Source organism: Hylobates moloch, unplaced genomic scaffold (genome assembly GCF_009828535.3).
Source record: "Hylobates moloch isolate HMO894 unplaced genomic scaffold, HMol_V3 SCAFFOLD_17, whole genome shotgun sequence".
In the NCBI taxonomy this organism is placed as follows: Eukaryota; Metazoa; Chordata; class Mammalia; order Primates; family Hylobatidae; genus Hylobates; species Hylobates moloch.
In genome coordinates this window covers 79,371,742-79,398,988 of record NW_026652292.1, presented here as the reverse complement: position 1 = coordinate 79,398,988, position 27,247 = coordinate 79,371,742, and the positions used below count along the sequence as shown (strand labels likewise).

Below are 27,247 nucleotides of genomic sequence, written 5' to 3'. Positions count from 1 at the left end.
TTTTTGAGACAGTCTCATTCTGTTGCTTAGGCTGGAATGCGGTGGCATGATCACAGCTCACTGCAGCCTTGACCTCCCAGGCTCAAGCGATCCTCTTACCTCAGCCTCCCGAGTAGCTGGGACTACAGATGTACACCATCACACCTGGCTAATTTTTGTATTTTTTGTGGAGATGGGGTTTTTCCATGTTTCCCAGGCTAGTTTTGAACTCCTGGGCCTAAGTGATTCTCCCACCTCACCCTCCTGAGAAGCGGAGACTAAGATGTGAGCCACCATACTCGGCCTGAAACAGTGAAGTTTTGATACCAGGTGTTACCATCTTCCCATCGATGCGTTTCGCTCTTTCTCAGGTACCTTCACAGCAACCTTGTTATCTCTTTTTGACAGATGACATTACGAGGCTCTTTGAGATTATGTGACAACGTTGGCTCTTTTACCAGTTGCAGAGTTGGGGCTAAAGCCCACGATTTAAAACAAGAAAATCATTCATTTTCCTGTGGTGTAGGATGTGACCCTTTGGGGGATATGAGCCATCTTGTTTGCCTTTTTCCCCAGTCTTTCAGGAATCTCAGTTTTGGCTCATGTATAATCCCAGTGGCATCTTTGTTTTCAATTCACTTTATGGCTGGATTCCACTGTATCCTGTTTCCGCCCCTGGTGGGCCGCCTCGCCTTCCATCTGGATGCCTGCCTGCTGATGGAAAAGGGAGGGGAGATGACATGGCCCCACAGGGCTTTCATTCTTTGTCATGCATAAGTAAAAGGAGAGAAACTTGAAGAAAATATGTGAGACAATCTTCCCAGTGTTTACTCAAGCGCTGGGTGGAATGCAGACTTAACAGTGATCACAATGGAATGGGTTGTAATTTGGATAAAGACTTGCATTTTGCCAAGAAGCGTATGTACTCAGAATTCTTAGTGTTAGGATTGAAACCATCTTTGCAGCTTAAACTATAAAATTTTATTATCCTCAGTTTCCCTCAGCAGCATGGATTCCTTCCCGCAGATGAGCAGCGAGCGGCACAGGAAGTTTAGATTATGGCACGAATGCCGTAGGGTGCTGCTGAAATACTCGCGTCGGTTAGAAAAGGGTTTCACCAATATGTGATAGAAATGGAACTTGAGCCCTGATTTTCTTATTTCAGATTATATATTTTTTGGCTGTTACTCTTTTTTTTTTTTTTTGAGACGGAGTCTGGCTCTGTCACCCAGGCTGGAGTGCTGGAGTGCTGGAGTGCAGTGGCGTGATCTCAGCTGGCTGCAAGCTCCGCCTCCCAGGTTCACGCCATTCTCCTGCCTCAGCCTCTCCGAGTAGCTGGGATTACAGGCGCCCGCCACCACGCCCGGCTAATTTTTTATATTTTTAGTAGAGATGGGGTTTCACTGTGGTCTCAATCTCCTGACCTCGTGATCCGCCCGCCTCGGCCTCCCAAAGTGCTGGGATTACAAGTGTGAGCCACCGTGCCCAGCCTGGCTGTTACTCTTAACAGATTTTAATCCCTTTTACCAGAAAAACAGAATCTGGAGGTGTCACTGTATATATAAAATTAAAGTCAGAAAGGGATTCCAAATCCTAGGGGTATGTATTTCTCAGCTAAGATCAGCTCTTGTCATTTATTGGTGTTTCCCTGGAAAGGACTAAGCAACAGATGGGGCAGGGGTAGGGAAGAAGGTGGGGAGCAGCAGACAGAGGGCGGAGTGCCTGTCAGGAGGCGAGTGAGGCAGGCGAGGCAAGCGGCAGTGGAAGGCGTGAAGGTGCTGGGTCAGCCTTGGGCGCGGGGACGGGGAGTCTTCCCCAGAAATGACACGTCTGCTTGTGCTGTGTGATATGGGAGCAAAAGGTCTGGACCCGTGCAGTCTTGGTTGTTAGGTTCGTTGGTTCCCTCCTTACATCTTGTCTGCTCAGCCCACTGTATGGTAGGTGCTGAGGCTGCAGGAGCGACAGACGCCGTGCAGTTGGGCCGCAGCTTCCAGGTCAGCAGGCCGTGCCCACTCTGGCTGACTTCTGTGGATAAGCATGTCCAGCCCCGGGCAGTTTCTTTAATCTCTTGAGCCTCGGTTTCCTCATCTGTGAAATCACAATTAAGAGGCTGACATCTGAGTGTTATTTTCTGAATGAGAGAAAATATGTATCAAGCATCCCAGGACAGTGGCTGACACCTTGCAGGCAAGTGGTCAGTACAGGTTGAGCATCCTGAATCTGGAAATTCGAAATGGTCCAGTGAACATGTCCTTTGAGCATCATTTCAGCGCTAAAAAAGTGTTGGATTTTGGAGCATTCTAGATTTTGGATTTTTGGATTTGGGATGCTCAGGCAGTAAGTACATAATGCAAATATTCCAAATCCACCACCCCCCCACACACACACAAAATCAAAATCAGAAACATTTCTGGTCCCAAGCATTTTGGAGAAGAGATCTTCAACCTGTAGTAATAACAATAATAATTATTACTGTATGTATAACATATCATTTTACAAACAATTATTTATTTATTTGAGATAGCATCTCACTGTCACCCAGGCTGGAGTGCAGTGCATGATCATGGCTCACTGTAGCTGCAACCTCCCGGGCTCAAGCAGTCCTCCCACCTCAGCCTCCCTAGCAGCTGGGACTATAGGCATGCACCATCATGCCTGGCTAATTTTTGTATTTTTTTTTGTAGAGATGGGATTTTGCCATGTTGCCCAGGCTGGTCTTGAGCTCCTGGCTTTAAGCAATCCTCCCACCATGGCTATTTTTATTATTATTGGAAAGAGAATTCTCTGTGAATTCTCTTTTTGTTTAAAGAATTCGCTTTTCCTTAAAGTAGCAAAGACAGATACCAATGGGCTTTCCTTTCCAAAAGACGAGAATTAAAATTACGGCCAGTGCTGTAAGCCCACAAGCCTAGGTTATATTACTGTGCTGTTGTGTAAGTACTAGTTTTCTCTAATGCAAGATGGAGACCTTACAGCAGAAATTTACAATTCCTGAAGGTAGATAAGATTTTCTAAAATAAAAGTTCAGGAGCTTTTACTTAAGTATTAATTTGAGGGAGAAATAGTTTAGTGAATTTGAGAGTTACCCAGTCACTGGCACAGTGCCAGTTCTTTCTTATTTCTAGGGCACAGCAGGAGTGAAGATCAGTCATTCTCTGAGGAGGGTAGTTTCTCATACTTCTTTTTAAGTGTCTAAAGATGCCATGGTAGTTAGACTTTGGACCCTTGTTTTCTTTTTTTCGAGATGGAGTCTTGCTCTGTTGCCCAGGCTGGAGTGCAGTGTGGCGATCTTGGCTCACTGCAACCTCTGCCTCCCGGATTTAAACAATTCTCCTGCCTCAGCCTCCTGAGTAGCTGGGATTACAGGCACCTACCACCATGCTCGGCTGATTTTTGTATTCTTAGTAGAGATGGGGTTTCATCATGTTGGCCAGGCTGGTCTCGAACTCTTGATCTTGTGATCCACCCGCCTCGGTCTCCCAAAGTGCTGGGATTACAGGCATGAGCCACCGCGCCCGGCCCAAGGACCCTTGTTGTCTTAGCTTGTGTTTTGTGAGTGGCAGCCCAGGAAACAGTGGGGACAGATGCAGGCCGTGTTAGGGGCATGTGCACAGACTGGATCTCTCCTGATAGTGAGGGAGAGTTGAGTGATTCCACAGTGGTGTGTGGGGCTGCCATTCAGTGGTACATTTGAGGGACTCTCTCTGCCCAGAGATTCGCATGTCCTTTATCCTTTGGGAGGACATGGGGTTGGCTCTCAATGGAATTTTGGAAGAGGTAAAGTTGGCTTTGTTGTCTGTGGACCTGTAGCTTTATAAGAATGCTGGAATTGGACTCTCAGAGCTGGAGTGTGCACTGAAGGTTGTTCTGACGCGATGCCCTTGTTTTTCAGAGCTGGGGTGGGCACTGAAGGTTGTTCTGACGCGATGCCCTTGTTTTAGGTGAGGGAATGGGGACGAGGAGTCTTGGCAAGGTTGCAGAGGTGCAGGAGCAAGCCCGCCTTGGATGTGAGTGGCTGTGCGCCTGCGTCTTCCTCCCTTTGCCAGACTCTCTTATTTCCTGCCTGGCCTCTGCTTTCCCATGCCCCTGTTGGAAACCTGTCTTCCCTGTTGTGTACCTTTTAGAATTCCGTTAATTGTGCTCTCAGTGAATTCTTATTGGAAAGGATTGGAAAGACTTGATCCTCTAAAAGCAGTGGTGGTGACAGTTTGCTCATCTTTTCGGCCCTTCTCCGGTTTGACTTTAACAAGCCTGAAGTGTTTGAAACCCCTGTGGCCGATTTCAAGGATAAGTGGTATTTGAGAGTGGAGTGATTCTTTAGCAGTATTATTTTCTGAGGGGGTATTATTTCAAAATGAAAGTAGTTTTATTTTTTAAAATGACAACTATGCAGAAAACTCAAGCATTCCAGATTGCATATAGAAAGAGGCAACCACTATGAACACTTTTAGTGAATGACCTTCTGCCTTTGTATATACGTAAGCACAAACACTCACCTTTTATGTAAAGGGATCATAGTACACCTTTGTTCTTTCATGCAGCAGTATCTTGTAGAGGTTAATAAAGTAAATGGCTGTACACATGCACTGGCCTTTTAAATGTCCGTCTGTGGATGTAGCAGTATATCGGAGCATTCTTCTCTTGAACATTTAGATTGTTTTTAGATTTTACTAAACAAACTTTTATTGAACATCCTTATGTGGTTTTTCTCATATGTGGTTTTTGACATATGTTTCTAGAAGTGGAATTATTGGATCTAAGGGCATACTCAAAAGGTTGTGCCAAGTACATGACCACCAATAGGGTTTGAAAGTGTCTGCTCAGAACCCCGTCGATTTGGAGAGTAAGTTCCTTGGGGCACTGAGGAAAGGAGTCTGACCTGTACTAGTTCACAAACATTTGTTTGATTCAGCTATTTGTCATGCTTTTCCAGGACATGAATAGTTTGACCATGCTAAAAGGAAGTTGGAATACCCTGCGTTTCAGGAATAAAAGATACTCAGTGAATCAAGCAGCTGTTTTCCAAAAGCAGCCAGCAGAGATTTTAACTTGGATGTGGACTCCTGTACAGACCTTGCCTGGTGCCGGGCCCCGTGTATCAGGTTCTGTTGCGTCTATAGGAAGATATGAAGGACCTGGAGATGGTCCAGCCTAATACCACACTATGATGACAGTTTGGGCAGCCAGCCTTCTGATAGGAGTGCAAAGGAATTGGAGTTATTTAGCCTCGGGAACAAGGACTGGGGGCGGGAGGGAGGTAACTCTCTGTAAGTCCCTGAAGGAATATTGTGCAGATGGTCTGGAGTGAGTTCACTTCTTCATCTGGTAAGAGGAAGGAGTGGGATGAATCTGCAGTGGGTGATTAGTCATTCACAAAGGACTTCTTGGCTTCAGAGATGAGTTACATAGAAAGCGATGGAGTCGCACTTTCTGGAGAGTTTACGTTAAAAAAACACAACAGCCCCATACTTTCAATAGAACCTTGTTCTACTTGGAACTGTAACTGAGTAGATTTCAATTTGGGGCCTCTGCTCTGTTCCATTCCTTGTGAACATACCTCTTCCCAGCTTGTTTACAGAATCTAGTTAGTGGGAAATTGTTGCATGCTATTCATAGGAAAAAGGGGAGAGAGAAAGAATATGAATATTGAAAAGGTCTTTAGCAGGCAGATGTGTTTGAAAACTCCAGCTGGCAGTTACTAGTGTCTGATTTTGAGCAGATTTAGATTCTGAGCTTCAACTTCTGTATCTGTAAAATAGAAGGTAATAGAATTCGTGCCCTGAAGGATTCCTGCATGGATTGATTGATGTTTCTGTGGCAAGTGCAGAAGTGTCTAGCACAGTACTGGGCAGATTGCAGATGCTGGGCGAATGCCAGCTTTCCTGCCACTCAGCCGCCTCTGTTGGCAGAAGGACCAGTGAGAGACACACCAGCAAGTCCTGTAGATGATCTGAGGAGGGAGAGGCTGGGGTGGATTAGAGCCATCAGGAACATTTAAGAAAAGAGGGGACTCAAGCACAGTCCTGAAGGCCAGGTAGGACGTAGATTGTCCCGAGGCATGGAGTGAGCCCCCAGCTCGTCCATATTCTAAGGCTGTGGCTTCACAACCAGAGAGAGTTTCGGTCTCTGAGTTTGTTAAAAAATTGTGATGGGCCAGGCGCGGTGGCTCACGCCTGTAATCCCAGCACTTTGGGAGGCCGAGGCGGGCTGATCACGAGGTCAGACATTCGAGACCATCCTGGCTAACACGGTGAAACCCTGTCTCTACTAAAAATACAAAATTAGCCGGGTGTGGTGTTGGGCACCTGTAGTCCCAGTTACTTGGGAGGCTGAGGCAGGAGAATGGCATGAACCCAGGAGGCAGAGCTTGCAGTGAGCAGAGATTGCGCCACTGCACTCCAGCCTGGGCGACAGAGCGAGACTCCAACTCAAAAAAAAAAAAAAAAAAAAAATTGTGACATGATTGGTTTTAATAAGGAATGGATTCCATCTCTAGAGAATAATTTCTACTTTGTTTTAGAAAGTGGCTCCCAGGTGATTTGCTTTTTTAAAGTTTTCCTAGCACACAGTAGGGATATGGTGAGAATGTGGGCAAGCCTCACTCGTGCACTCAGCCAGTGTGGCTCATCAGCTCGCTCTGTGATGAGTGCTGGGTGCGCCTGTGTCCCAGGAGCCCACCGCCTGTGGCAGGGCCATGGAGTCCCAGAGTCTGCGTCTGAGGCCTGCGAGGGTTGGTGTGTGTGGAGTGTGTGGGGATAAAGGGGAGTGCACACACTGTCTCAGACCCCTGGGGCAGCGTCTGAACAGGCCCAGTCCTGCGTGGGGGAAGGGGAATTCTGTGTCGTGGTTGCTCCAGTGAGACTGCTGCACACGCCGAACCTGGAGATCTGGTGTGGACTGGACGGCATGTGGCTGAGGCTGGGGCATGGATGTGCACAGGAAGTAAGAGAGACACATCGGGTGGCCTTCCAAGCCTCTTTGTGGGATGAGGTTCTCTTTTGCCGAAGACTTTACAGAGGAAAGAGGAAAAGACTGGCCACACCTGTTAATTGGAAATCCAGAATTTCCTTCTAATGGTCATGCTAATTTCTGTGTTGCTTTTCCTTTCTTCCTCAGCCTCCTGACAGTGGGCCTCCACCATTGCCAACATCCTCCCTCCCAGAAGGTTATTATGAGGAAGCTGTGCCGCTGAGCCCCGGAAAAGCTCCGGAATACATCACATCAAGTGAGTGGCCAGCCCTGCCCAGCCATGCTCAGCCTTTGTGATTGGCAGGACTGTTGCAGAGCCTGTCCCCTTTCTGGGTCGGAAGGGGAACAGGGCATTATAAAACACTGTGGGCCAAGTACTTTTTGAACCCAAAGAGATTGTCAGTACAGGAAAGGTTTTGAGAAGGACACCGAGTGCCTCACACACAAGCCTCTATTCCGATTGCTGTCTTCCTTGACTCAAAGGTAGTGAAAGCTTATTGCTGTGGCAACAGGTATCAGCACGCGGAAGAGAAATGGCTCTTTGCGGTATATTTTTTGGGTGCATGCTACAGCCCCCGCTTCCTTAGTCTTCGATTCTCTTGGGCTTCACCCATCCTGCCACGATTAGAGCAGTTTCCACCAGGCTGGCTGTCGGGCCGGAAATAATTGGGTACAACACAAACAGGCGTCTCAGTCATAGACTTTTGTTTTTTTCTTTTTGGGGGGTACAGGTTCTATTAGACGATTTTTGCCTAAGCCCTGGTTCCCCTGGCCCCAGTCAGTGGCCTGTTGGTAGCACTCAGGAGTACCTGTTTGTTAGTACCCAGCTCCAAGTGCAGATGAAGCATGACATGCTGATGTTGAATCTCTGGAATTCATTTTTGAATTGGTGGCTGTATGTTTCCTTTCAGTGTCTGTCAGGCAGGGAGCTACCATCTCATAAGAAAGTTGAATACCTCAATGTATGTCAACTTATGGAATCCAGCTTGCTTTTTAAAAAGAAAGATAGCTAAATGGGAAGTGACAGAGCGGTTGTTGACTGTACTCAGGAGGCTCCTGGTGCATTGATCGTCTGTGTGTGGTCTCCAGCCTTGTCTGTCTCCTGAGGGCAATGCTCTCCTTTTCCCCAAAGTTGTTATACTGTTACCTGCCACACAGAGACTTTGCATTTCGGATCTTTCTCTCCTTGGCAGTCTACGAGCGCAGCTGTTCCACCAAAGCAGGATCCGTCTTGATGACTGGAAGGAGGTTGTTACAGGAGATTCCCCCATTGGCATGCTTCTCTGAGTGTGGAGAAGGGCTGTGGAGAAGCCAGGCCAGCTGGACTGCATGCCCCTGAGGGCGCCAGCTGCTCCTGCTTGCCTGTCTCCTCAGCTTCTGGAGCAGTTGAGGCACAGACCGGGCCGAATGTCAATACTTAGTTGTGCTTTGGATGAGAAAAGGGATAGTTCCGATAAGGTGGCTATGGATTTTTCAATTTTGACAATAATTTATCAACTATTTAAGAAGATAGGAGATTAATTAGAAAACAAATTAAATGTCTTGATATAACTCAGAACCTCATTGAGTTCCTTTATTTTTAATGGCAGTGAGTAAAGACAGGTATGTTTTCTTGTTGAGGGTATTTTCTAGCATTTGGAACGTCTGTCTCTGGCCTTTCCCCTGCAGTGTACTTTCAAGGCTGGAAACAGAGTGATCGTTTGATTTTGGGGGCTGTTGGTCATTTTCATTCTGAGGAGCTGCATGTAGCTGGTGGGTCACGGCCCCTTCAGTGGGGCTGTTCCTCAGCCGCTGACTCCAGAAGAAGAGGTGACTGAGGAACTCACGCCTGGGGAATGAGGAGACAGCAGTGATGGCGCACAGTGGCTTCTCCAATGACACATCTGCCGTGGGACTCTCAGTTGATGGCCCCAGAACACAGCCGCCCCTCCCTTGAGCAACAGCCGTGGGTTGAGTTGTCAGCTCAGTTCAGGATTGTACCGCCTTCAGTTAGATATGAACTTTGAGATGGTTTTGTCAAACCTGTGTGGGTTATGGTCTCATCGGAGAAGCCAAACCATTTTGAATGTCACGGAGGGAAGAGTTTGAAGGAATGAGGGTGTGTGCAGTTGTGAGAACTTCTTCCTTGGAAGAAGCACAGGCAGTTTCTGCTGTGTCTGGTTGGGCCGGCAGCTGGGAAGAAAGCTGGATGAGGATTGGGGAAGAGGAGGGACAGACAGACGGGAGCCTGCGTCTCTCCTGAGGGCACAGGTGACCAGCAGCAGCCCACGTGAGCTGCGGCAGTCCCTGTCCCCGGGTCCACCTGCAGAGTCTGGGGCCACTGCTCCCCTCTGCCCTCCACATCACTCCCAGATTTCACTCAGGGCCACTCTAGCCCAGAATCATCTAAGAAAGGGAATTTTGAGAAGTGTGATTCCAGCCTTGCTAGGCTGATACAGTAGAAAACCACCACAGTTTGTCTTTGGTCAACTTGGCACCCATGCATACCTCTTTTAGCCACACTGAGTTTCCAAGTAGAGATGAGCAGCGCGTGCTTGAGCCTAACGTGATTCACCATCGCCCGGGTGATGGGAAATTCCCCAGCTCCCCGCAGAGGAGACAGAGCCCCTTTGTCCAACATTTGGGTGACATCCATTCTCTTCTAGAGCCTGTAACCTAAATTCCGAGATATTCATACAAGGTTGAATCCTGTTAGCCCTTCTTATGTGAGGTGGTAGGGGCCTGGGAGAGGGGGGAAGAAGAATTCGTTTCTATGTACACAGTTATATTCTTATCAAAACAAGGAAGAAAAGCCTGTAACAGGTTCAGTCTCCACACCTGGTCAGTGTTCATGGTAGAATTTACCACTTCCTTCTACTGCCCCTTTCATGTTCCCGCTGCCCCCAGCAAACCCCTTGGTTGGTCATGGGTTTTTTCTTGGTGGGTGGTCCAACTTCCTTTCTTGAAAGGTCTGGACCTTCAGTAGCACTTCTGTATTGGATGGTCATGACTTTTCATTAACTTTAATCAGAGGGTGTGAGAACACAGAGGGGCACTTGGGGTCTTCCAGGTCCCCTGCGTGTTCTTCCTTACTCCCACTGTGGGGTAACGGCTTCCTCACGATTGGGGTCCGTCACCTCAGCCACTGCAGGAGCCGCTGTTTTGCCTGTTACTGACACGAGGAGCCCGGTGTGGCCAGGTGGCAGCTCCTGCTTCCAGTTTAATGAAACCATTGCCATATCTTGCCCTTAGATCAGTGCGGTCCAGCATTTTAGGGAAGGAAAGCAAGCATTTTGTTAGTGGGTCACTAGGGGTAATAGTGAGAGGAGGCTCCTCTTGTTTCACCCCTTGATTCTTGGGCTGTGAATCTGTGCTGTGGGAGAAACAGTACCACCAAGTCAGAACATATAGTGCCAGAAGATACTCTGAAGTCTCTTGCCCCCAAGCCCACAAGGTGTCACCAGTTGGCTGGCACTATAATTGGATATTCAAAAAAAATTATTTTGACCTATTGGGTAAGCGACTTCAGGGTGCTGGAGTCTGTGGCAAGATCAGTGAATTTCCTGAGCACAGACCCATTGTTGTGTACTTCATTTACTGTAAATGAGTTCCCTGGTCAGGAGCGATGGTGTGGGGCTCCCATCATGCATAACAGGACGTTCTTTAAGGCCCTGTGGACCCAGAAGGCAAATTTATTTTAATGATCTCTTCATAATGGAAGTGGACCAGTAATAACAACCTGCCATTAGGTACCAGCTGATATCCCGGGGATGGTGTCAGGGCGTGGGGGTGGGGTAAGGAGGTTGATGCCATCTGCTGTTGGCAGGTAGGGTACTCGGAAGTACCTGGCGTCGGATTAATTTCCATGAGTGAAGTCCGTGTTGCTGAGTTCATGCATAACCTCTATTCCTGCCATCATGTCCACATCTACATGAGCCCATTTGGACAAGAAGTCTGGGGAATGAGGCTGACTGATGTAGCTACAGTGGGTCGTGGTATTTACCCGAGTATCAAGATCCTCTTCTGCTGAGTTCTGTTCATATCATGTGCCCATTTGTGAAGGTCTGTTGACAGCATCTTCTGCAGACCAGTTGGTTGCTACCTGTTTTTTAATCGTCTTCCTCTCCATTGTCGACCATCCAACCAAACCATTAGGCAGCGTTCATGAATGGTTGTTGAGGGAGGAGGCAGCGCACAGGACTAAGGGCTACTTGCTCGCTCACGTCTTCTGGAGTGGATGGAGCCTGCTGTCACACACCCGCTTTGACTTGAGGATGGAGTGCCCCTTCATGGGTCAGAGAGCTGGTGGGCCATGCAGGGCGGCTCAGGTTTCCTTTTCTTTTGGTGTCCCATGGTGAAGCATTATGTCTCTGCCAGGGCTTCACTAGCCAGAAGTAGTTCCTCAGAAGTAAGATGGTTTTCTGTAAAGGATGGTGTAGCTGTGCTCCAGACTCCCAGAGGTCCACCCTCGCCTTTCCTGGGTGAGCCTGCCAGAGTGTCCATACCAACCTGCGCAACAGTGAGGGTTTCATCAGAAAAGCAGAACCATTACGACGGGGATAGACGACTTATTCTAGATTAGCCTTGCACACTTGCAGGAGCTGTTGAAGTCAGTGGGTGGCTGTGGCCTGAGCACCTGGTAGGACCCACCATCTGGAAGGAAAGCTGGCTGTGAAGCGCAGGAGGTCAAGGGTAAACGAAAATCCATGAGGTCAAGCTGCAACTCATCTATAACTTCCTCCAGACTCAGTGACACAAGTGACCCACACAAGATGCAGGTGCGCTTGGCTCTGGAGTTGTCCAAAACACGGAAGCGGGAGAGCCTCCAGCAAGCAGCTGGGGGACCTGAGCCCATGGCTGCCCCATGCCAGCAGGGTGCGCAACATGCCAGAGCTTCCACAGGGCCTGGCGCCCTGTGCTGGCCTCAGAGATGGGCATGCTGTTTCCTTCTCTCCTTCCGGGTTCCTCACAGTTTCTCCTGTAGCAAGACCATACAGAGCAATGGAAGTGGTGTTCCAGTTAGCTACGTTGACATAGCAGAAACTGACTACAATGCTCGTTGGGTGTTTTGGTTTCAGACGCAGATTTCAGTTTTATTTTCAGCTTTCTAATTCCTCTGTTTTGCCCTCTTCCCTCTCCCTCCTCCAGGGGGATTGGTTGAAATGGCATTTCTGATGTTATGGGGTGTGGGTGTGTGTGTGAATGAAATACATTATGTAATGCCGCTGGTGTTTGGAGATAAGCACTCACTTCCTCAGGCCCTGATGTTGGATGGTCATGTGCACAGGTACGTTACACCTGCTTCTAGAGTTTCAGGTTCACAGGGAGCTATCCTGTGTCCTTCATTTTATCCTCACAGTAACTCTCAGAGAGACGAGATTATCTTAAAGACACTGAGTCTCAAGTTCAGTGACTTACTATATTCCTCTAGAGTGAGATCTCGGACTTCGACTGGCCATTTTCAAGCATAAGTCAGATCTCTGCTCTGTTCACAACCTTCTGGTGGCTTCCCATCCCACTCAAAAGAAAGTTAAAGCCAAAGTTCGTCTAAGGGCTTCTCTCCTCGTCCCTTTACCTACCACCTGTTCCTCCCCTGCTCGCTGCCCTCCATCCCCCACCTCAGCCCCTTTTACAGGATCACAGCAGCATGAAAGAGTGGAGAATCTGTGATGCAGAAGGAGAGTCATTGTTCAAAACTTTGTGACCCTTAAATAGCTCTTGTATTTTGATCCTGTAAGAATCTCAAGTAGAAAAGTGTTGAATGATATTGCAAAGTGAGGATGTGAGATGGAGAACCTTTCTCTGCACTCCAAATGCCTTGCCTTCCACAGAGTTGTGTGGGGCAGCCGGAAGGATCGAGGGGAAAGCGCTTTGTGAGTCTGAAAATGCTAGACACAGCTGCAAAGCACCATCATCATTCTTACGAAACGACACTGAGACCTGAGGGAGCAGCTCTAGGAAGTAGCCATACTTCATCATTATGTTATTTGGACACATCCCTACCCTCTGATAGCCCGTTTGTCGTCTCTTTCCCCCTCACCCGAGTGTGAGAACAAAGAGGGCCAAGGCTTTTGTCTGTTTTGCATCTGGCAGGTAATATGTGCTCAATAAACACTTACTGAATAGATGAAGGGCTGTGCTTTTTCCACTCCTTTCCTTGGTTCTGTTGATTTTTCTGTGCCGAATTTCAGTACAAGTTTTTTTTTTTTTTTTTTAAATTGTGAAACATCTAATATTGTGCTTGCTCAGCCTTGGGCCCAGAACTAGAACTCCAAGAGAAATGAGGGCCACAGCTCCTGCCCTAGAGGAGCCGTGTTTGTTTTCTGCCAGTCTCTCACTCTCCCCTCCCTCTGAAAAGTGAGGTCAGAAACCAAGAGAGGGGCCTGATGGGTCTCCTGCTTATGGCCTCAGCAAAGCCAGTGCATTGAAATGAAAAGGCAGGGTCTGCGTGGCCCTCCAGTCCCCTTGAGAACACTTGCATGTCACTTAACCTTTGTCTGTGGTTCGTGTGCCATTTAAAGATAGATTCTTGTGTAATTTGGGTGGAGAGAAGGCATGGCCCCTTGGAAAGTCGTGACGCCCTAACTGCCTTCTCAGGGCACCATTCCTGGCTCTGATGTGCCTGATGTGCAGTGTGTGGTATCGCCGTTGCTTTTATGCAGTTTTTTTCTGGAATGAACATTTTATAGTTAAAAATAGTTTACTGGAGTGTTGTGTAATTTCATCAGAACGACACTATGATAGCAATTCCTGTCCATGAAACTAGTTTCTGGTGAAGAAGAGTGTGGTGGTGAATTTGAGGTGTGAAGTTGACTAGATTAGTGGGACCTAAGGAACTGGTGAAGCATTGTTTTTGGGTGTGTCTGTGAGGTGTTTCCAGAGGACACTGGCCTGTGGGTCTGAGTGGCCCACATGGGGAAGACCCACCCTCAGTGTGGGCAGCACCATCCGACTGGCTGGAGGCCCAGAGAGAACAGAAACAGAGGAAAGGCACATGGGCCTCTCTTTTCCCTGAGCTGGGAGACATCTTTCTCTCTTGGGCGTCAGAACTTCAGGCATCCCGGCCTTGGGACCCCAGGACTTATACCAGCACCACTGCCCTCCCCCCTTCCCCGCCTCCTGGATTCTCAGACCTTCATCTCAGACTGAGAGTTTCACCATCTGCCTCCCTGGTGCTGAGGCTTTTGGACTCGAACTGAGCCACACTATGAGCATCCCAGGGTCTCCAGCTGGTAGACGGCTTGTTGTGGGATTTCTTAGTCTCCATAATTGCATGAGCCATTCCCCCTAATAAATCCCTCCGTCCCTTCCTTCCTTCCCTCCCTCCCTCCCTTCCTTCTTTCCTTCCCTCCCTCCTTCCAACCCCTCACCCATCCACCTGTCCATCCATTCATACATCCACCCATCCGTCCGCCTGAGCATCTTGTCTATCCATCTATCTATCTAATCTATTAATCTCCTATGGCTTCTATTTCCCTGGAGAGTCCTGACTGATACAAAGAGCATTTCCTAATCACCAATGTTCTTTCAACAGAGTTCACACGGTTCTGTTGTTGGCCCTTTGGTCTGCTGCCTTACTCTACACAAAGTGTAGACATCTGAATGGGATGGGCCTGATGGTATCTAATCAATGCCCCCCCGAGTACCCCTGAAATAAAACATTCCTCTTCATCTCTCTGTGAATACCTGTACCACTTACTACAAGACTAGAAGGCAATCAGGAATTTCTTTCCCTGCTCCCCATTTCTGAGTCGTTCATAATTTTTCACAAAGCATTCGTTACCTCTTAATGTAATCCAAAACCCCAGGCCCCCAGACGGTGAACTTCTCAAAGTACTAGACCACAGCTCTGGCTGGTGGAGCTACCAAGCAATATCCTGAGTGAGAGTCTCTTCTCTTGATTGGGTCATCGCTAAGCATACTTTCTGGAGAGTTCTCTTGATTGGGTCATGGTGGCTCAAGCCTGTAATCTCAGCACTTTGGGAGGCCGAGGCGGGTGGATCACGAGGTCAGGAGATGAGACCATCCTGGCTAACACGGTGAAACCCTGTCTCTACTTAAAAATACAAAAAAATTAGCTGGGTGTGGTGGTGGGCGCCTGTAGTTCCACCTACTCCGGAGGCTGAGGCAGGAGAATGGCGTGAACGCGGGAGGCGGAGCTTACAGTGAGCCGAGATCGTGCCACTGCACTCCAGCCTGGGCGACAGGGCGAGACTCCGTCTCAAAAAAAAAAAAAAAAAAAATTGTCTTTTTCATAGCTGTAGACCTCAACTCATTCCCAAGGATGAAAGGGCTACTAGAACATAGTTTACTTTTTCCATTTAAAATCAAAAGGCCTGGGTTCACGTTTCAGTCCTGTCATTCACCAAGCCTACGCTCCTGGATGAATCTCGTAGTCTTTGAGCCTCATTCTTCCTTTTCTCTGAATAAGACTAATGTCTTATGTGCCCCATCTCCAAGTGGCTGGGAGGTCTGGTGAGATGGTGGATGTGAGAAACCTTTGGAGCAGGCCTGGCTTTTCATGGCTTTATCCTAGCACCTGCTATGTAAACATAGATAATTTTTAAAAAGTGCCTGGCATAGAGTAGAGCTCACAACATATTTGTCGAATGAGTGAAATCAAAGGTAGTTTTCCCATTTATAACTAACTGACTCATTAAATCTTTACTTCATTATTGACTGAACTTGCTGTTCCAGCAAGTTCCATTGTTTCCTGCCACATACCCTTGTTCTAGCCACGCTCACTGTGTTAAAAACCCTCTTGTTGTAAAATACATTTACCAGAAAGTGCATAAAATATGAGTATATGCTCAATGATTTATCATAAAGAAGCCATCTGTGTAACCACCATGCAGGTCAAGGGTAGAACACTGTCAGCCCCTGAAGCCCCCTGCCCCTTCCTAGCACAGCCAAGGGTAACCACGGACTTCACTTTGTGGCCTCGCTCACGTGCTGTTCAGAAGCTGAAAGGACCCGCTGCGCCTTGGAGCATTTGATGCTTGTCAGTGCTTTTGCTCATCACGTTTCTCCTCCTCAGACTTTTTCCTCTGGTTGGCAACAGCTTGTCTCGAGGCCTGGCTCTAAAGTGACGTCTTCTCTGCCATCTTTCCTGTGCCCCTGCGTGTGCTGCCCCCTTGTGCCCGGCTCCATGACAGCTTGCATTTTGCCCTAGATTGTAAAGATCTCGCCCCCTAATCCCCGTGCCGTCCAGCAGAGCTTTGGCAGCTGGGGGAGTGTTTTTCCTCTGGGCCCCAGTATCCACTTGACATGTGGGACTTGAATGAAAATTGAAATTTAAGTAGCCACCTGTGGCTGCCCTGTGAAGCGGAGGGTGCTGGGTGGGTGTAGGTGCTGATGGGTGTTTGGGGTGTGTTGGAGGGGGATTGGAGCCAGTGAGAACGACCCACCTTTGGGCAGAGGGGTGATGTGAAGCAGGGGGAGAATCGGGGCAGAGACCTGTGACCCAGACCAGGCCGTTCTGTTCGTCTCCAACCTTGGAGTCAGCCCCTCATCGCATCCCTCATGGCCTCTGAGCTGCTCCTGTCTCTTGCCTCGTCCCTTCTTCAGCCCATTCCTAGTGCCATTGCCAAAGTTACCTCTTCAATCTCCTTCGCTTTTGCTTAAAATCCTTCCTGGAATTAAAAAAAAAATAATAATAATAATATTGTTCTGTTTCCCAGGCTGGAGTGCAGTGGCAGGATCACAGCTCACTGCAGCCTCGGACTCTGGGGCTCAAGTGATCCTCCTGCCTCAGCTTCTTGAGTAGCTGGGACCACAGGCGTGCCCCACCATACCCGGCTAGCTTTTTACATTTTATAGAGATAGGGTCTCGCTATGTTGCCCAGGCTTGGTCTTGAACTTCTGGGCTCAAGCGATCTGCCCGCCTTGGCCTCCTAAAGGGCTGGGATTACAGGTGTGAGCCACCACACCTGGCCTCCTGGATGACTTTTCATTGTTGAAAATTCAACTTGCCAGGCGCGGTGGCTCACGCTTGTAATCCCAGCACTTTGGGAGGCCGAGGCGGGCGATCACGAGGTCAGGAGATCGAGACCATGGTGAAACCCCGTCTCTACTAAAAAATACAAAAAAATTAGCCGGGCATAGTGGCGGGCGCCTGTAGTCCCAGCTACTCGGAGAGGCTGAGGCAGGAGAATGGCGTGAACCCGGGAGGCGGAGCTTGCAGTGAGCTGAGATTGCGCCACTGCACTCCAGCCTGGGTGACAGAGCGAGACTCCATCTCAAAAAAAAAAAAAGAAAATTCAACTTAAACTTTGAATCTTTCTGTTCCTCCCTGTTAGTATTGAATCTTTGCAAGGAAATTATAAGACAAACATGATTACTGAGTACAACTTAAACTCCAGTTTCCAGCAAGTAAAAATCTGAGTTCTGTTCTGTGTAGACTCTGCCATTTTTGGCACTTCTGCTACGTTGCACAGTATTGCAACCGCATTGGCCATTGTTCTTCTTATCATTCATTTATCACTTAGGTGTTCATTCCTTAAGTATGTTTTGAAAAAGAAACGTGTTCCAGATGATTCTGGGGGCTGAGGGGAATTCAGAGATGAATCAGATCCTGTCTCAGGGAGCTTATCATCCAGCGCAGCTGAATGTAATGAGAGGAATGACGGGTGCTGGTATTTAGGAAGTGCTTTTACTATGCCATTCACCCTTCCAAGGGCTTTGCCAGTATAATTTAAAGACACTTAACAGCACTTCCTTCTACAGTTATTTGGGTACTTGCCCCGTGTCAGGTACTTTGTTCGGTGCTGGGGAGATCACCCCCAACAAGATGCTCTCCTTTTCTTCAGGGGGCTTACAGCCTTCAGTGGGGCCAGTGTTGAGGTGCGCTGCGATCCGCTCTGTGTTGGGCCATGTGGAGACTCAGAGGAAGGGCATTTGACCTAGTGTATTAGTCTGCTCAAGCTGCAGTGACAAATGCCACCGACTGGGGGGCTTCCACAGCAGAAGCTCGTCAGTCCTGGAGTCCAGGTTAGACTGCCAGCACGGTTGGGTTCTGGTGAGGCCTCTTCCTGGCTTTTAGATGGCTGAGTCCTCACTGTGTCCTCACATGGTGGGGACAGAGCTCTCTCTCTCTCTCCCTCTCTCTCACTCTCTCTTCTTATAAGACCACCAGACCTGTGGGATTAGGACCTCACCCTTAAGACCTCATTTAACTTTAGTGACCTCCTAAAAGCCCTATCTCTACATACAGTCGTTAAGGTTAGAGCTTCAACACTTGAATTTCGGGGGGGGACACAGTTCAGTCCATAGCACCCAGCTTTGGTGATTCAGGGAGGGTTTGCTGGAGGAGGTGTCAGGAAGTTAAACCCCAGAAGATGAGAGCATTTACCAGGCAAAGGCAGGAGGGCGAGTGGATGGACAGGAAGCTTGCTAGAGGGCATGGCTCATGCAGAGACCCTGAGGTGACAGAGGGGTGATGTGTTTGGGAAACTGTCAGTCACAGCAGTATACATGCCAGTGTGTCACAGAGTGAGGTGGGCACCATTAGAAGGACAGGTGTACATTTCTGTCAAAGTTCCAAGGATTCCCCAGAAGGGAGAGGTGGCTGTTGGTCGCATATTGAGTGTCAGGGATGTTGTGCACGTGGGGATGCCAACAGGGAGAAGCAGATTGCAGCCTCAGGAGGACTTTGGCATAAAGGTGTGGACGCGGGAGGGCAAGGGACCTCCATGGGCAAGAGTTCCGTGTGGCAGAACACACTGCAGAATGAGGATGGCGCTCGTCCGGCAAGAATGTGGTGAGGAGTCAGTGTCGGGTCAGCGTAGGGTCCCGTCCATATGAAACAGTCCAGAAACAGTTTCTATAAACACAGAATTTGTAGGCACTTCAACTTGTCATTGAGTTTCCACTGCCTGAGTCTTAGCATTGTTTTTTTGTTTTTGTTTTTGTTTTTTCCCTTAAGGAGCAGAAGTCCCTTTCTCATTCAGTTACTTGGTGATTAAAAATATGATGATGTGCTCTTGAGCCCACGGTAAACTTCAAGGTAAAGGAGTCCATTTTACCAGTGTATGTTTATTTTTTACAGATTATGATTCTGATGCGATGAGCAGCTCTTATGAGTCATATGATGAAGAGGAGGAGGATGGGAAGGGGAAGAAAACCCGGCACCAGTGGCCCTCCGAGGAGGCCTCCATGGACCTGGTCAAGGATGCCAAAATCTGTGCCTTCCTGCTGCGGAAGAAGCGGTTCGGCCAGTGGACCAAGTTGCTCTGCGTCATCAAAGACACCAAACTGCTGGTAAGACATTTGGAATCGCTTGCATTTTTTGTAAGATTGCTGCACTCAAAAGCCATGGAGTTTATATCCAGTCATCATTAACATCAACTGTGCAGGAAGGGCAGCACTCAGACCTCAGCCAGGTGCCCTGAGCTGGCCGCAGTTGCACGCCGGGGCCCCCACGCGCCATCAGGGAGCACTCGCCCATGTTGTGTGTTCAAGGTTGCTGGTTTCCCAGCTCCAAAAGCAGCCAGCAGACAAAATCATTCCCATTCCCGGGCAGTGCCTGTGGTTTGCGTCTGTGGAAATGCACAAGATTTTAACTTGCCAGGAGTCGCAAGATGGATTTTCTCATTTGTAGTGAGTCAGTGGATTCCTCAAAGCCAGCTCATAGAAGTGGGACGGGGAGCAGCCAGGAAAGGAAATTCTTTTGGAAAGCTTGGGGCCAATTCTTTTTTTTTTTTTTTTTTAATTTGAGAGGCAGAACAGGAAGACAAGTAAGGAATAGAGAAGCAGGGAAGGGGAGAACCTGGACCTTGCTGTGGGGTGAGTCCAGTGGAGGCCCCAGCAGGAAGGCTGCATTCCGGGAGGACAGTGTAGCATCCCTTCCTCCTGCCCACTCCCTCTCCACCTTCGTTCTTTTTCCTCCTGCCCTTTTTAAGAAACCATGGTTGGTTATTAGAATTACGAACTTTAAGAGTATGTTTTTGCCTTTTGTTCTTTCTTCAGATTAACCTTGGGGGAAACGTTGCTCAAAATTATATCATTAATTAGAAAACAAGAATTTATGTTTCTGTAGAGCACTCTAGTGGAGTAGATAATCCTTTTTTGTCTTTTTTTTTTTTTGTAAATCCAGGTTTCATCTTTGAATTGTGGGAATCTTTTTTTTTTACTACGTTCCTAGGATATTATATATTTTTTAATGTTTTTGTTCAGTTTTTTAAAACAGAGTACATATTTTTTCCACAAGTGTGGCCTGAATTTCTCCCAGATTTAGAATGTGCCAAAAATGATGCTATGGGGAATATTACAAAATGAAAAAAAGAAGATTAATGTGGTCCTTATTTACAGTCTGATATAATGGCTACAAGATGTGGATATATTATATAAATGTTTTAGAAATACATAATCAACTTTCATTTAAAAGAGAAGCTTCCAAATCCAGTGAGGGAAGCTTCGCGGTTGTGCGTAGGGATTAGCAGTTTGGGGTTCTGAGTCCCTGGTCCCTCTCCCCTGCCCTCCTCTCCCTCACCCCCTGACTTCTTCCCCCCTCCCCTGCTTTGTCTTCCATTTGGGCCCGTGCCAGCTTTCCCCTTCAAAACCAGGTTGATAATACCAACTACTAAGAGTAGTTGTGAATAAGAAGGAATTAGTGGAAAAGCAGGTGAAAGCGCTGTCTTTGGTCAAATGCAGAATCAAAGTTAGTTATTTTTGTTATGAAGCTTTTTTCCTTTCAAAAATGACCTATCATTCAGGGGCCAGATGACCCCCATTGGCATAAAAAATAATGAACAGTGATAAAAGCAAATACTTTCCGAGTTTAAACAGCACAGAAAAGAAAAAACCATGTTCTCCCCCTAAATGTTCCCAGTCTGTCTTCCCACAAGTTACCGCCATTAACAGCTTTTTTTGTATCTCCTTCTGGAACTTGTTCCTTCTGTGCTCAGGTAGTTCTGGGGTGGGTACTGTGATGTACCCAGATTCCCGCTTCAGGACTGAAGGTCACATTTCCTTGGCAGGGCTGGTGAGCCCATCTCGGGGACTATCTGCATTGAAGAGGGGCCTGGAGCCCAAGGCTGAGCCCCCTCCCCAGGGGTCTGCATTCAGTGTGTGTGTGGGAGGTATAGACCCAGACTCACTGGGCAGCTCTGATGGGGCCTTCCAGCCCCAGAGCTCTCATGGTGGTATCCCTGAGGCCACTCAAACTGGGCGTCTTTGCCCACCGCACTCCTCCCTCTCCTTGCTCCTGGTGGCGTCTTCAGGACGCCCATTCATAAACCTCCTGCATGCTGCTGTCTGCTGTACAGGCGGCTTCCCAGGAAATCCAGCCTGCTAGGACTGCCAGATTGCAGCCTGTCCTATTGCTGATAGCATATCTCTTGTGAGGCATTTAACTTAAGGAAGAATGTGTTACAAAGTTCCCTTTCTGAAATGATAAGCATTTGAGATGGAGGGTATGCTGATTACCTGATCTGATCGCTATACATTTTCTGTATCAAAACATCACTCTGTACCCTGTAAATATGTACAGTTATTACATGTCGATTAAAAAGGTTTACACAATTTAAAATCAAAAAATAAAATTCCCTTTCCAATTCCTTCCATTGTACGATTAGTTGCCTTTCACCTTTGTTTTTGTACATACTCAAAATGCAGAAAATCTCAAATGGTAAATATTCGTAAAAATCTGAGGTTCGTTGAAGTATTTTTTTCTTCCTTTTCACATCGGTTGAGTTTTTAAAAAGGGGATGTATTTCTTATCTGTGTACTTCAAAGTCCTGGATTTAGAAGAGCAAAACAGGAAGGCCGGGCGCTGTGGCTCAGGCCTGTAATCCCAGCACTTTGGGAGGCTGAGGCGGGTGGATCATGAGGTCAGGAGTTTGAGACCAGCCTGGCCAATCCGGTGAAACCCTGTCATTACTAAAAATACAAAAATTAGCTGGGTGTGGTGGCGCACTCGTGTCGTCCCAGTTACTCGGGAGGCTGAGGTAGGAGAATCGCTTGAACCTGGGACGGGGAGGTTGCAGTGAGCCAAGATTGTGCCACTGAACTCCAGCCTGCGCAGTGGAGAGAGACTTCATCTCAAACACACACACACACACACACACGCGCGCACACACACACACACACACAGCCTGGGCAATGGAGAGAGACTTCATCACACACACACACACACACACACACACGCACGCACACACCTGGGACGGGGAGGTTGCAGTGAGCCAAGATCGTGCCACTGAACTCCAGCCCAGGCAATGGAGAGAGACTTCATCTCAAACGCGCACACACACACACACACACACACACACACACACACACACACACACACCCCAAAAACAAACCATGAAAGGACTCTAGAAATCACTTATGAAAATAACTATCTATTCATTCCTTCCTTCATCAGAGAATGTTTAGAGTCAAGATGCAGGCTCTGCATGTGCACAGTTGGGGCTGGAGTCCTGGTCTGGTCCTGGTCTGTCACCTTTCAGGTTGCCTGACTCTTCAGGCAGGTGACTTAACCAGCTGCACCTCGGTTTCATAATCTGCAGAATGAGCCACCATGCTGATTGAGGTGCGTGAAATGCCTCATATGATGCCAACATTAAGCACTTGGTAGCAGATGTTATTGTTGCTAATAACTTAATTCCATAAAATAATAATAACAATAACCAAAACACATTTTGCAAATGAGGAAACAGACTCAGGAAGTTTAAGAAACTCCCTGGGATGCAGATAAATTAGTCGCAGATCTAGGATCCAGATCTGCCCTCTTGGACTGTTAGGAGGTATGCTTTGGCCCCAAGTAGTACAGGTAAACAAATGGGGGTAGGGGAAGCTTTGGCCAAGGATTTGATTCTCAGTTTTACAGATAAAGATTAAGCAAGACCCATTTGAGTTAAGTCTCAGTTCTAACCTTACCAGTGGAAATCTTTAGAGTGAATGTCAGTTGTGTAGATGAATCAGCTTTGTACATTATGTATTGATATTATCCTCTTAGGAAAATAATTTGTGTCTTTCAGAAAGAGAAGATGAGATAGGCAGATGCCAAGCAATATTGGTTATTAAATAAAGTATCCAAATTATTACATTGTCTCTCATTAGGGCTGTGGAGTTGCAACAAATCTAATAGTATATTTTATATATTATTCACATCAATATAAATGTATTTGATATATACATTTAAATAAACATTTATGTTAAATATATATTTATGTGTGTGTTGGGTTTTTTTGTTTTGTTTTGTTTTCTTTTGTTTGTTTGAGACAGAGTCTCTCTCTGTCACCCAGGCTGGAGTGCAGTGGTGCTATTATAGGCTCATTGCAGCCTCAGGCTCCCAGGCTCAAGGGATCCTCCTGCCTCAGCCTCCCAAGCAGCTGGGACTACAGGACCGTGCCACCATGCCTGGCTAATTTTTTGTGTTTTTAGTATAGATGGGGTTTCTCCATGTTGCCTAGGCTGATCTTGAACTCCTGGGCCTCAGCCTCTCAGAGTGTTGGGATTACAGGCGTGAGCCATCGTGCCCAGCCTATGTTTTTATTTATGTAAGTACATTCATGTAATTTAATGAAGAAACTCCACTGGATCATAAACTGTATCAGAGTTGGGACTTTTTGTGTTTGTTGAATCCTGTGATAGATGCTCAGTAAGTTTTTCTGAATCAGTGAATGGGTGTACTTTTTCACACTTGGAGGTGAAGTGTCTGAAGAGCACTGTGTGTGTATGTGTGAACCTGCTCATCTGCAGATTCAGACCTTCAGATGTCTTGCCCACACTCAGCGTTTTCACGATGCTAGAGCTTCCTCAGTGTTTCTGTTTGAACTCCCTTATAATATCATTTGATTTGTTGTGTTCAATGCAGTGCTATAAAAGTTCCAAGGACCAGCAGCCTCAGATGGAACTGCCACTCCAAGGCTGCAACATTACGTACATCCCGAAAGACAGCAAAAAGAAGAAGCATGAGCTGAAGATTACTCAGCAGGGCACGGACCCGCTTGTTCTTGCTGTCCAGAGCAAGGAGCAGGCTGAGCAGTGGCTGAAGGTGGGTTGTCTGCTGTGTTTCACAGCCATTTCAGTTCACGTGCCTTTCTGAGATCCATCTTAATTTTAATTTTTATTTTGTTCAAGCATAGGCAAGATGGATTCACCCGAAGAGTTTTGTCTTTAATAGCTAAATATTCTGATGACATGGAGGTTAATCAGAAACCCCGTGTCACTTTCACTCTTATCTTTAAAAGGCAGCTTGTCTCTGTTTGTAGGCTGCTTCAACGACTTTCTCTTTTACTTTTATTTTCTACAGTGTCACTTTATTGTGTCTGCATATGGATTCTTTTTAAATTTTGTGCTGGTTGGGATTGGCTGGGCTTCTGAAATCTTGTGGATTTTTATCTTTCTAAGATTTGGAAAAATTTTTCAGCCATTTTCTTAAAATACAGCTTTTCCCCATTTCTCCTTCTTCCCTGAGACTACATTTAAATACATGTTAGACTTTCTCACTATACTTACTTCTAGTCTCTTTTTGTATTTACCAACCTTTTTTATTTGTTTGTTGAAACAAGGCTTGGCTCCGTCGCCCAGGCTGGAATGTAGTGGTATGATCGTGGTTCATTGCAACCTCTGCCTCCCAGGCTCAATCGATCCTCCCACCTCAGCCTCCCAAGTTAGCTCAGATTACATGCCACCATTCCTGGCTAATTTTTGTATCTTTTCTAGAGACAGCATTTCTCCATGTGGCCCAGGCTGGTCTCGAATTCATGAGCTCAAGCGATCCGCCCACCTTGGCCTCCCAAAGTGCTGGGATTACAAGTGTGAGCCATCGTGTCCAGCCCTACATTCTTTTTTCTTCTTTAGTCTGGTTTATTTTTCTTGTTACTTTCCAGCCCATTATTTCTCTCTTTGGCTGCTTCTAATCTGCTATGAAATTTGTTCCTGTTCACTGGGTTCTTAATTTTGGTGATGATAGTAGTCTTAGTCTACTTGGATTGCTCTGATGAAATATGATAAACTGAGTAGCTTATTTATAACAAATGTATTTCTCACAGTTCTGGAGGCTGGAAAGTCCAAGATCAAGGGACCATTCTATTCAGTGTCTGGTGGGGGCCTGCTTCCTGGTTCACAGATGGCACCTTCCATCTGTGTCCTCATGTGGCAGAAGGGACAAGGCAGGTCTCTGGGGCCTCTTTTATGAGGGCACCAATCCCATTCATGGGGGCTCTGCCCTCATGACCTAGTCACCTCCCAGAGGTTCTGCCTCGTAACACCATCCTCTTGAGGGTTAGGATTTCAGGATATGAATTTGGGGGAACACATTCCGTCCATGGCAGTAGTGTTCAGTCCTAGAATCTCTAATCTTTTTGGTTTGTTTTTGTTTTAGAGTTCATTTTGGCTTGTATCTAGAATTTCTAGTTGTTTCTTCTTCAAGCTGGAAATACTATTTGTACAGTGTTAAATTTCTTTTAGAAACGTTTACTTGACTTTTATCTTCATAAATGTCATCAGCATGGTGGTTTGACAGTGGTTTTGGTGGAGTTGGAACCTGGCTCTGTTGTCTGTTGTGCTGTACTTGTTCATGTCCTTTTTGTCATCCTTGTGCCAGGTTATCTCAAGTTCACGCTAGGCATTATATTAGGGGAAAAATTATTGAAATAATTTTTTTATAATAGCTTTATTGAGGTATAATTCACATACTGTAAATTCACCCTTTTCAAGTCCAATTCAGTGTTTTTTTTATATATATATATATTCACTGAGTTGTGCAGCCATCACCATAATCTGGATTCTGAATTTCATCACTCCAGAAAGAAAATTGTACTGGCTGGGCGCAGCAGCTCATGCCTGTAATCCCAGCACTTTGGGAGCCAAGGTGGGCCGATTGCTTGAGCCTGGGAGTTTGAGACCAGCCTAGACAACATGCAGAAACCCTGTCTCTGCTAAAAGATAGAAAATCAGCCGGGCATGGTGACATGTGCCTGTAGTCCCAGCTGCTCTGGAGACTGAGGTGGGAGAATCACCTGAGCCTGGGAGGTTGAGGCTGCAGTGAGCTGTGACTGCGCCACTGTACTCCAGCCTGGGTGATAGGAGCGAGACCCTGTCTCAAAAACAAAGAACGCCATACCCATTAGCAATCATTGCCCTTTTGCCACCACCGCTGTCTATCTTAGGCAGCCACTTACCTGCTTTCTGTCTCCGTAGAGCCGCATGTTGTCAGTGTTTCACAGAAGTGGCTCTTCCAGTACCTGGGCTTTCGTGGCTGGCTTCTCTCATGTAGCGTCGTGTTTTCAAGGTCCGTCCATGTTGAAGCAGATTTCAGTTCTTCCTTGCTCTTTATTGCTTCTTGGGTCATATATAAGAAATGATTACTTGATCCAGGGTCCTGAAGGTTTACATGTGTATTTTATTCTGAGAAGTTTACAGTGTTAGCTCTTACATTTAGATTTTTGATCCACTTTGATTTAATTTTTTGCATACAGTGTGAAGTAGGGGTCCAACTTCATTCTTTTTCACGTGGGTCCCCAATTGTTCCTATGGAAATAGCTTGATTCCTAGAACTCTGCTTTCCACTACCAAGGAGCATTTTCCCTCGCCTCTCCCGCCTGCTTGGGGGTGATAGCGCTGCAAAATCAGTTTATTCTAAATTCAGGGTTTGAGGTTTTCAGAGCCACCCAGGTAACTTGAGGGTAGCCCGCAGTCCATTCCAGAGCCACCCAGGTAACCTTAAGGCAGCCCGCAGTCCATTCAAAGGCAGGTTTATATTTGTTTCAGTTCACTCTTAACTCCAAGTTACATTCCGTTGGGGTCCCCATCCTGCTTGTGGGTATTTTGCCAGGGACCCTGTCTTTGGCATACCCTGGACTACAGCTTGGATCTCTCTTCCCACTGAGCCGTTGGAGGTTCTACCTCGCCCCTCAGCTGCCCCTTTGGGGTGGCAAGGCAGTCCCAGCCACCAGGCTTCCCTTCTGAATTTCCATCTTCTTCTGGATTTTGGCCCAGGCATTGTTCACTATCATAGTAGCTGCCTCGTGCTTTTGGGAAGATGCTTCCTCTATTTTATCTTGCTTTTTAAAAAAAAAATTTTTTTAATTTCCATGGGTTATTGGGGAATAGGTGGTGTTTGGTGACATGAGTAGGTTCTTTAGTGGTTTGTGAGATTTTGGTGCACCCATCACCAAAGCAGTATACACTGCACCCAGTTTGTAGTCTTTTATCCCTTACCTCCTTTCCACCCTTTCCCTGAGTCCCCAAAGTCCATTGTGTCATTCCCCAAAGTCCATTGTGTCATTCTTATGCCTTTGCATCCTCATAGCTTAGCTCCCACTTACGAGTGAGAACATACAACGTTTGGTTTTCCATTCCTGAGTTACTTCAC

At 47.0% G+C, this 27,247-nt stretch overlaps 1 protein-coding gene across 4 annotated transcripts in view; it reads left to right on the top strand.

Moving 5' to 3' along the window:
- The window catches only part of AFAP1 (actin filament associated protein 1), a 175,988-nt gene that overhangs the window by 78,464 nt on the left and 70,277 nt on the right, over window positions 1-27,247 (top strand). For 3 of the 4 annotated variants that reach the window (XM_032135443.2, XM_058430237.1, XM_032135441.2), the window contains exons 4-6: window positions 7,096-7,204; window positions 18,974-19,185; window positions 23,744-23,923. In XM_032135443.2, the coding sequence (XP_031991334.1) occupies window positions 7,096-7,204; window positions 18,974-19,185; window positions 23,744-23,923 (501 nt within the window). Of the gene's footprint in view, window positions 1-7,095; window positions 7,205-18,973; window positions 19,186-22,367; window positions 22,457-23,743; window positions 23,924-27,247 lie in introns of those variants that run through there. The other variant, XM_058430238.1, reaches the window with a different exon arrangement.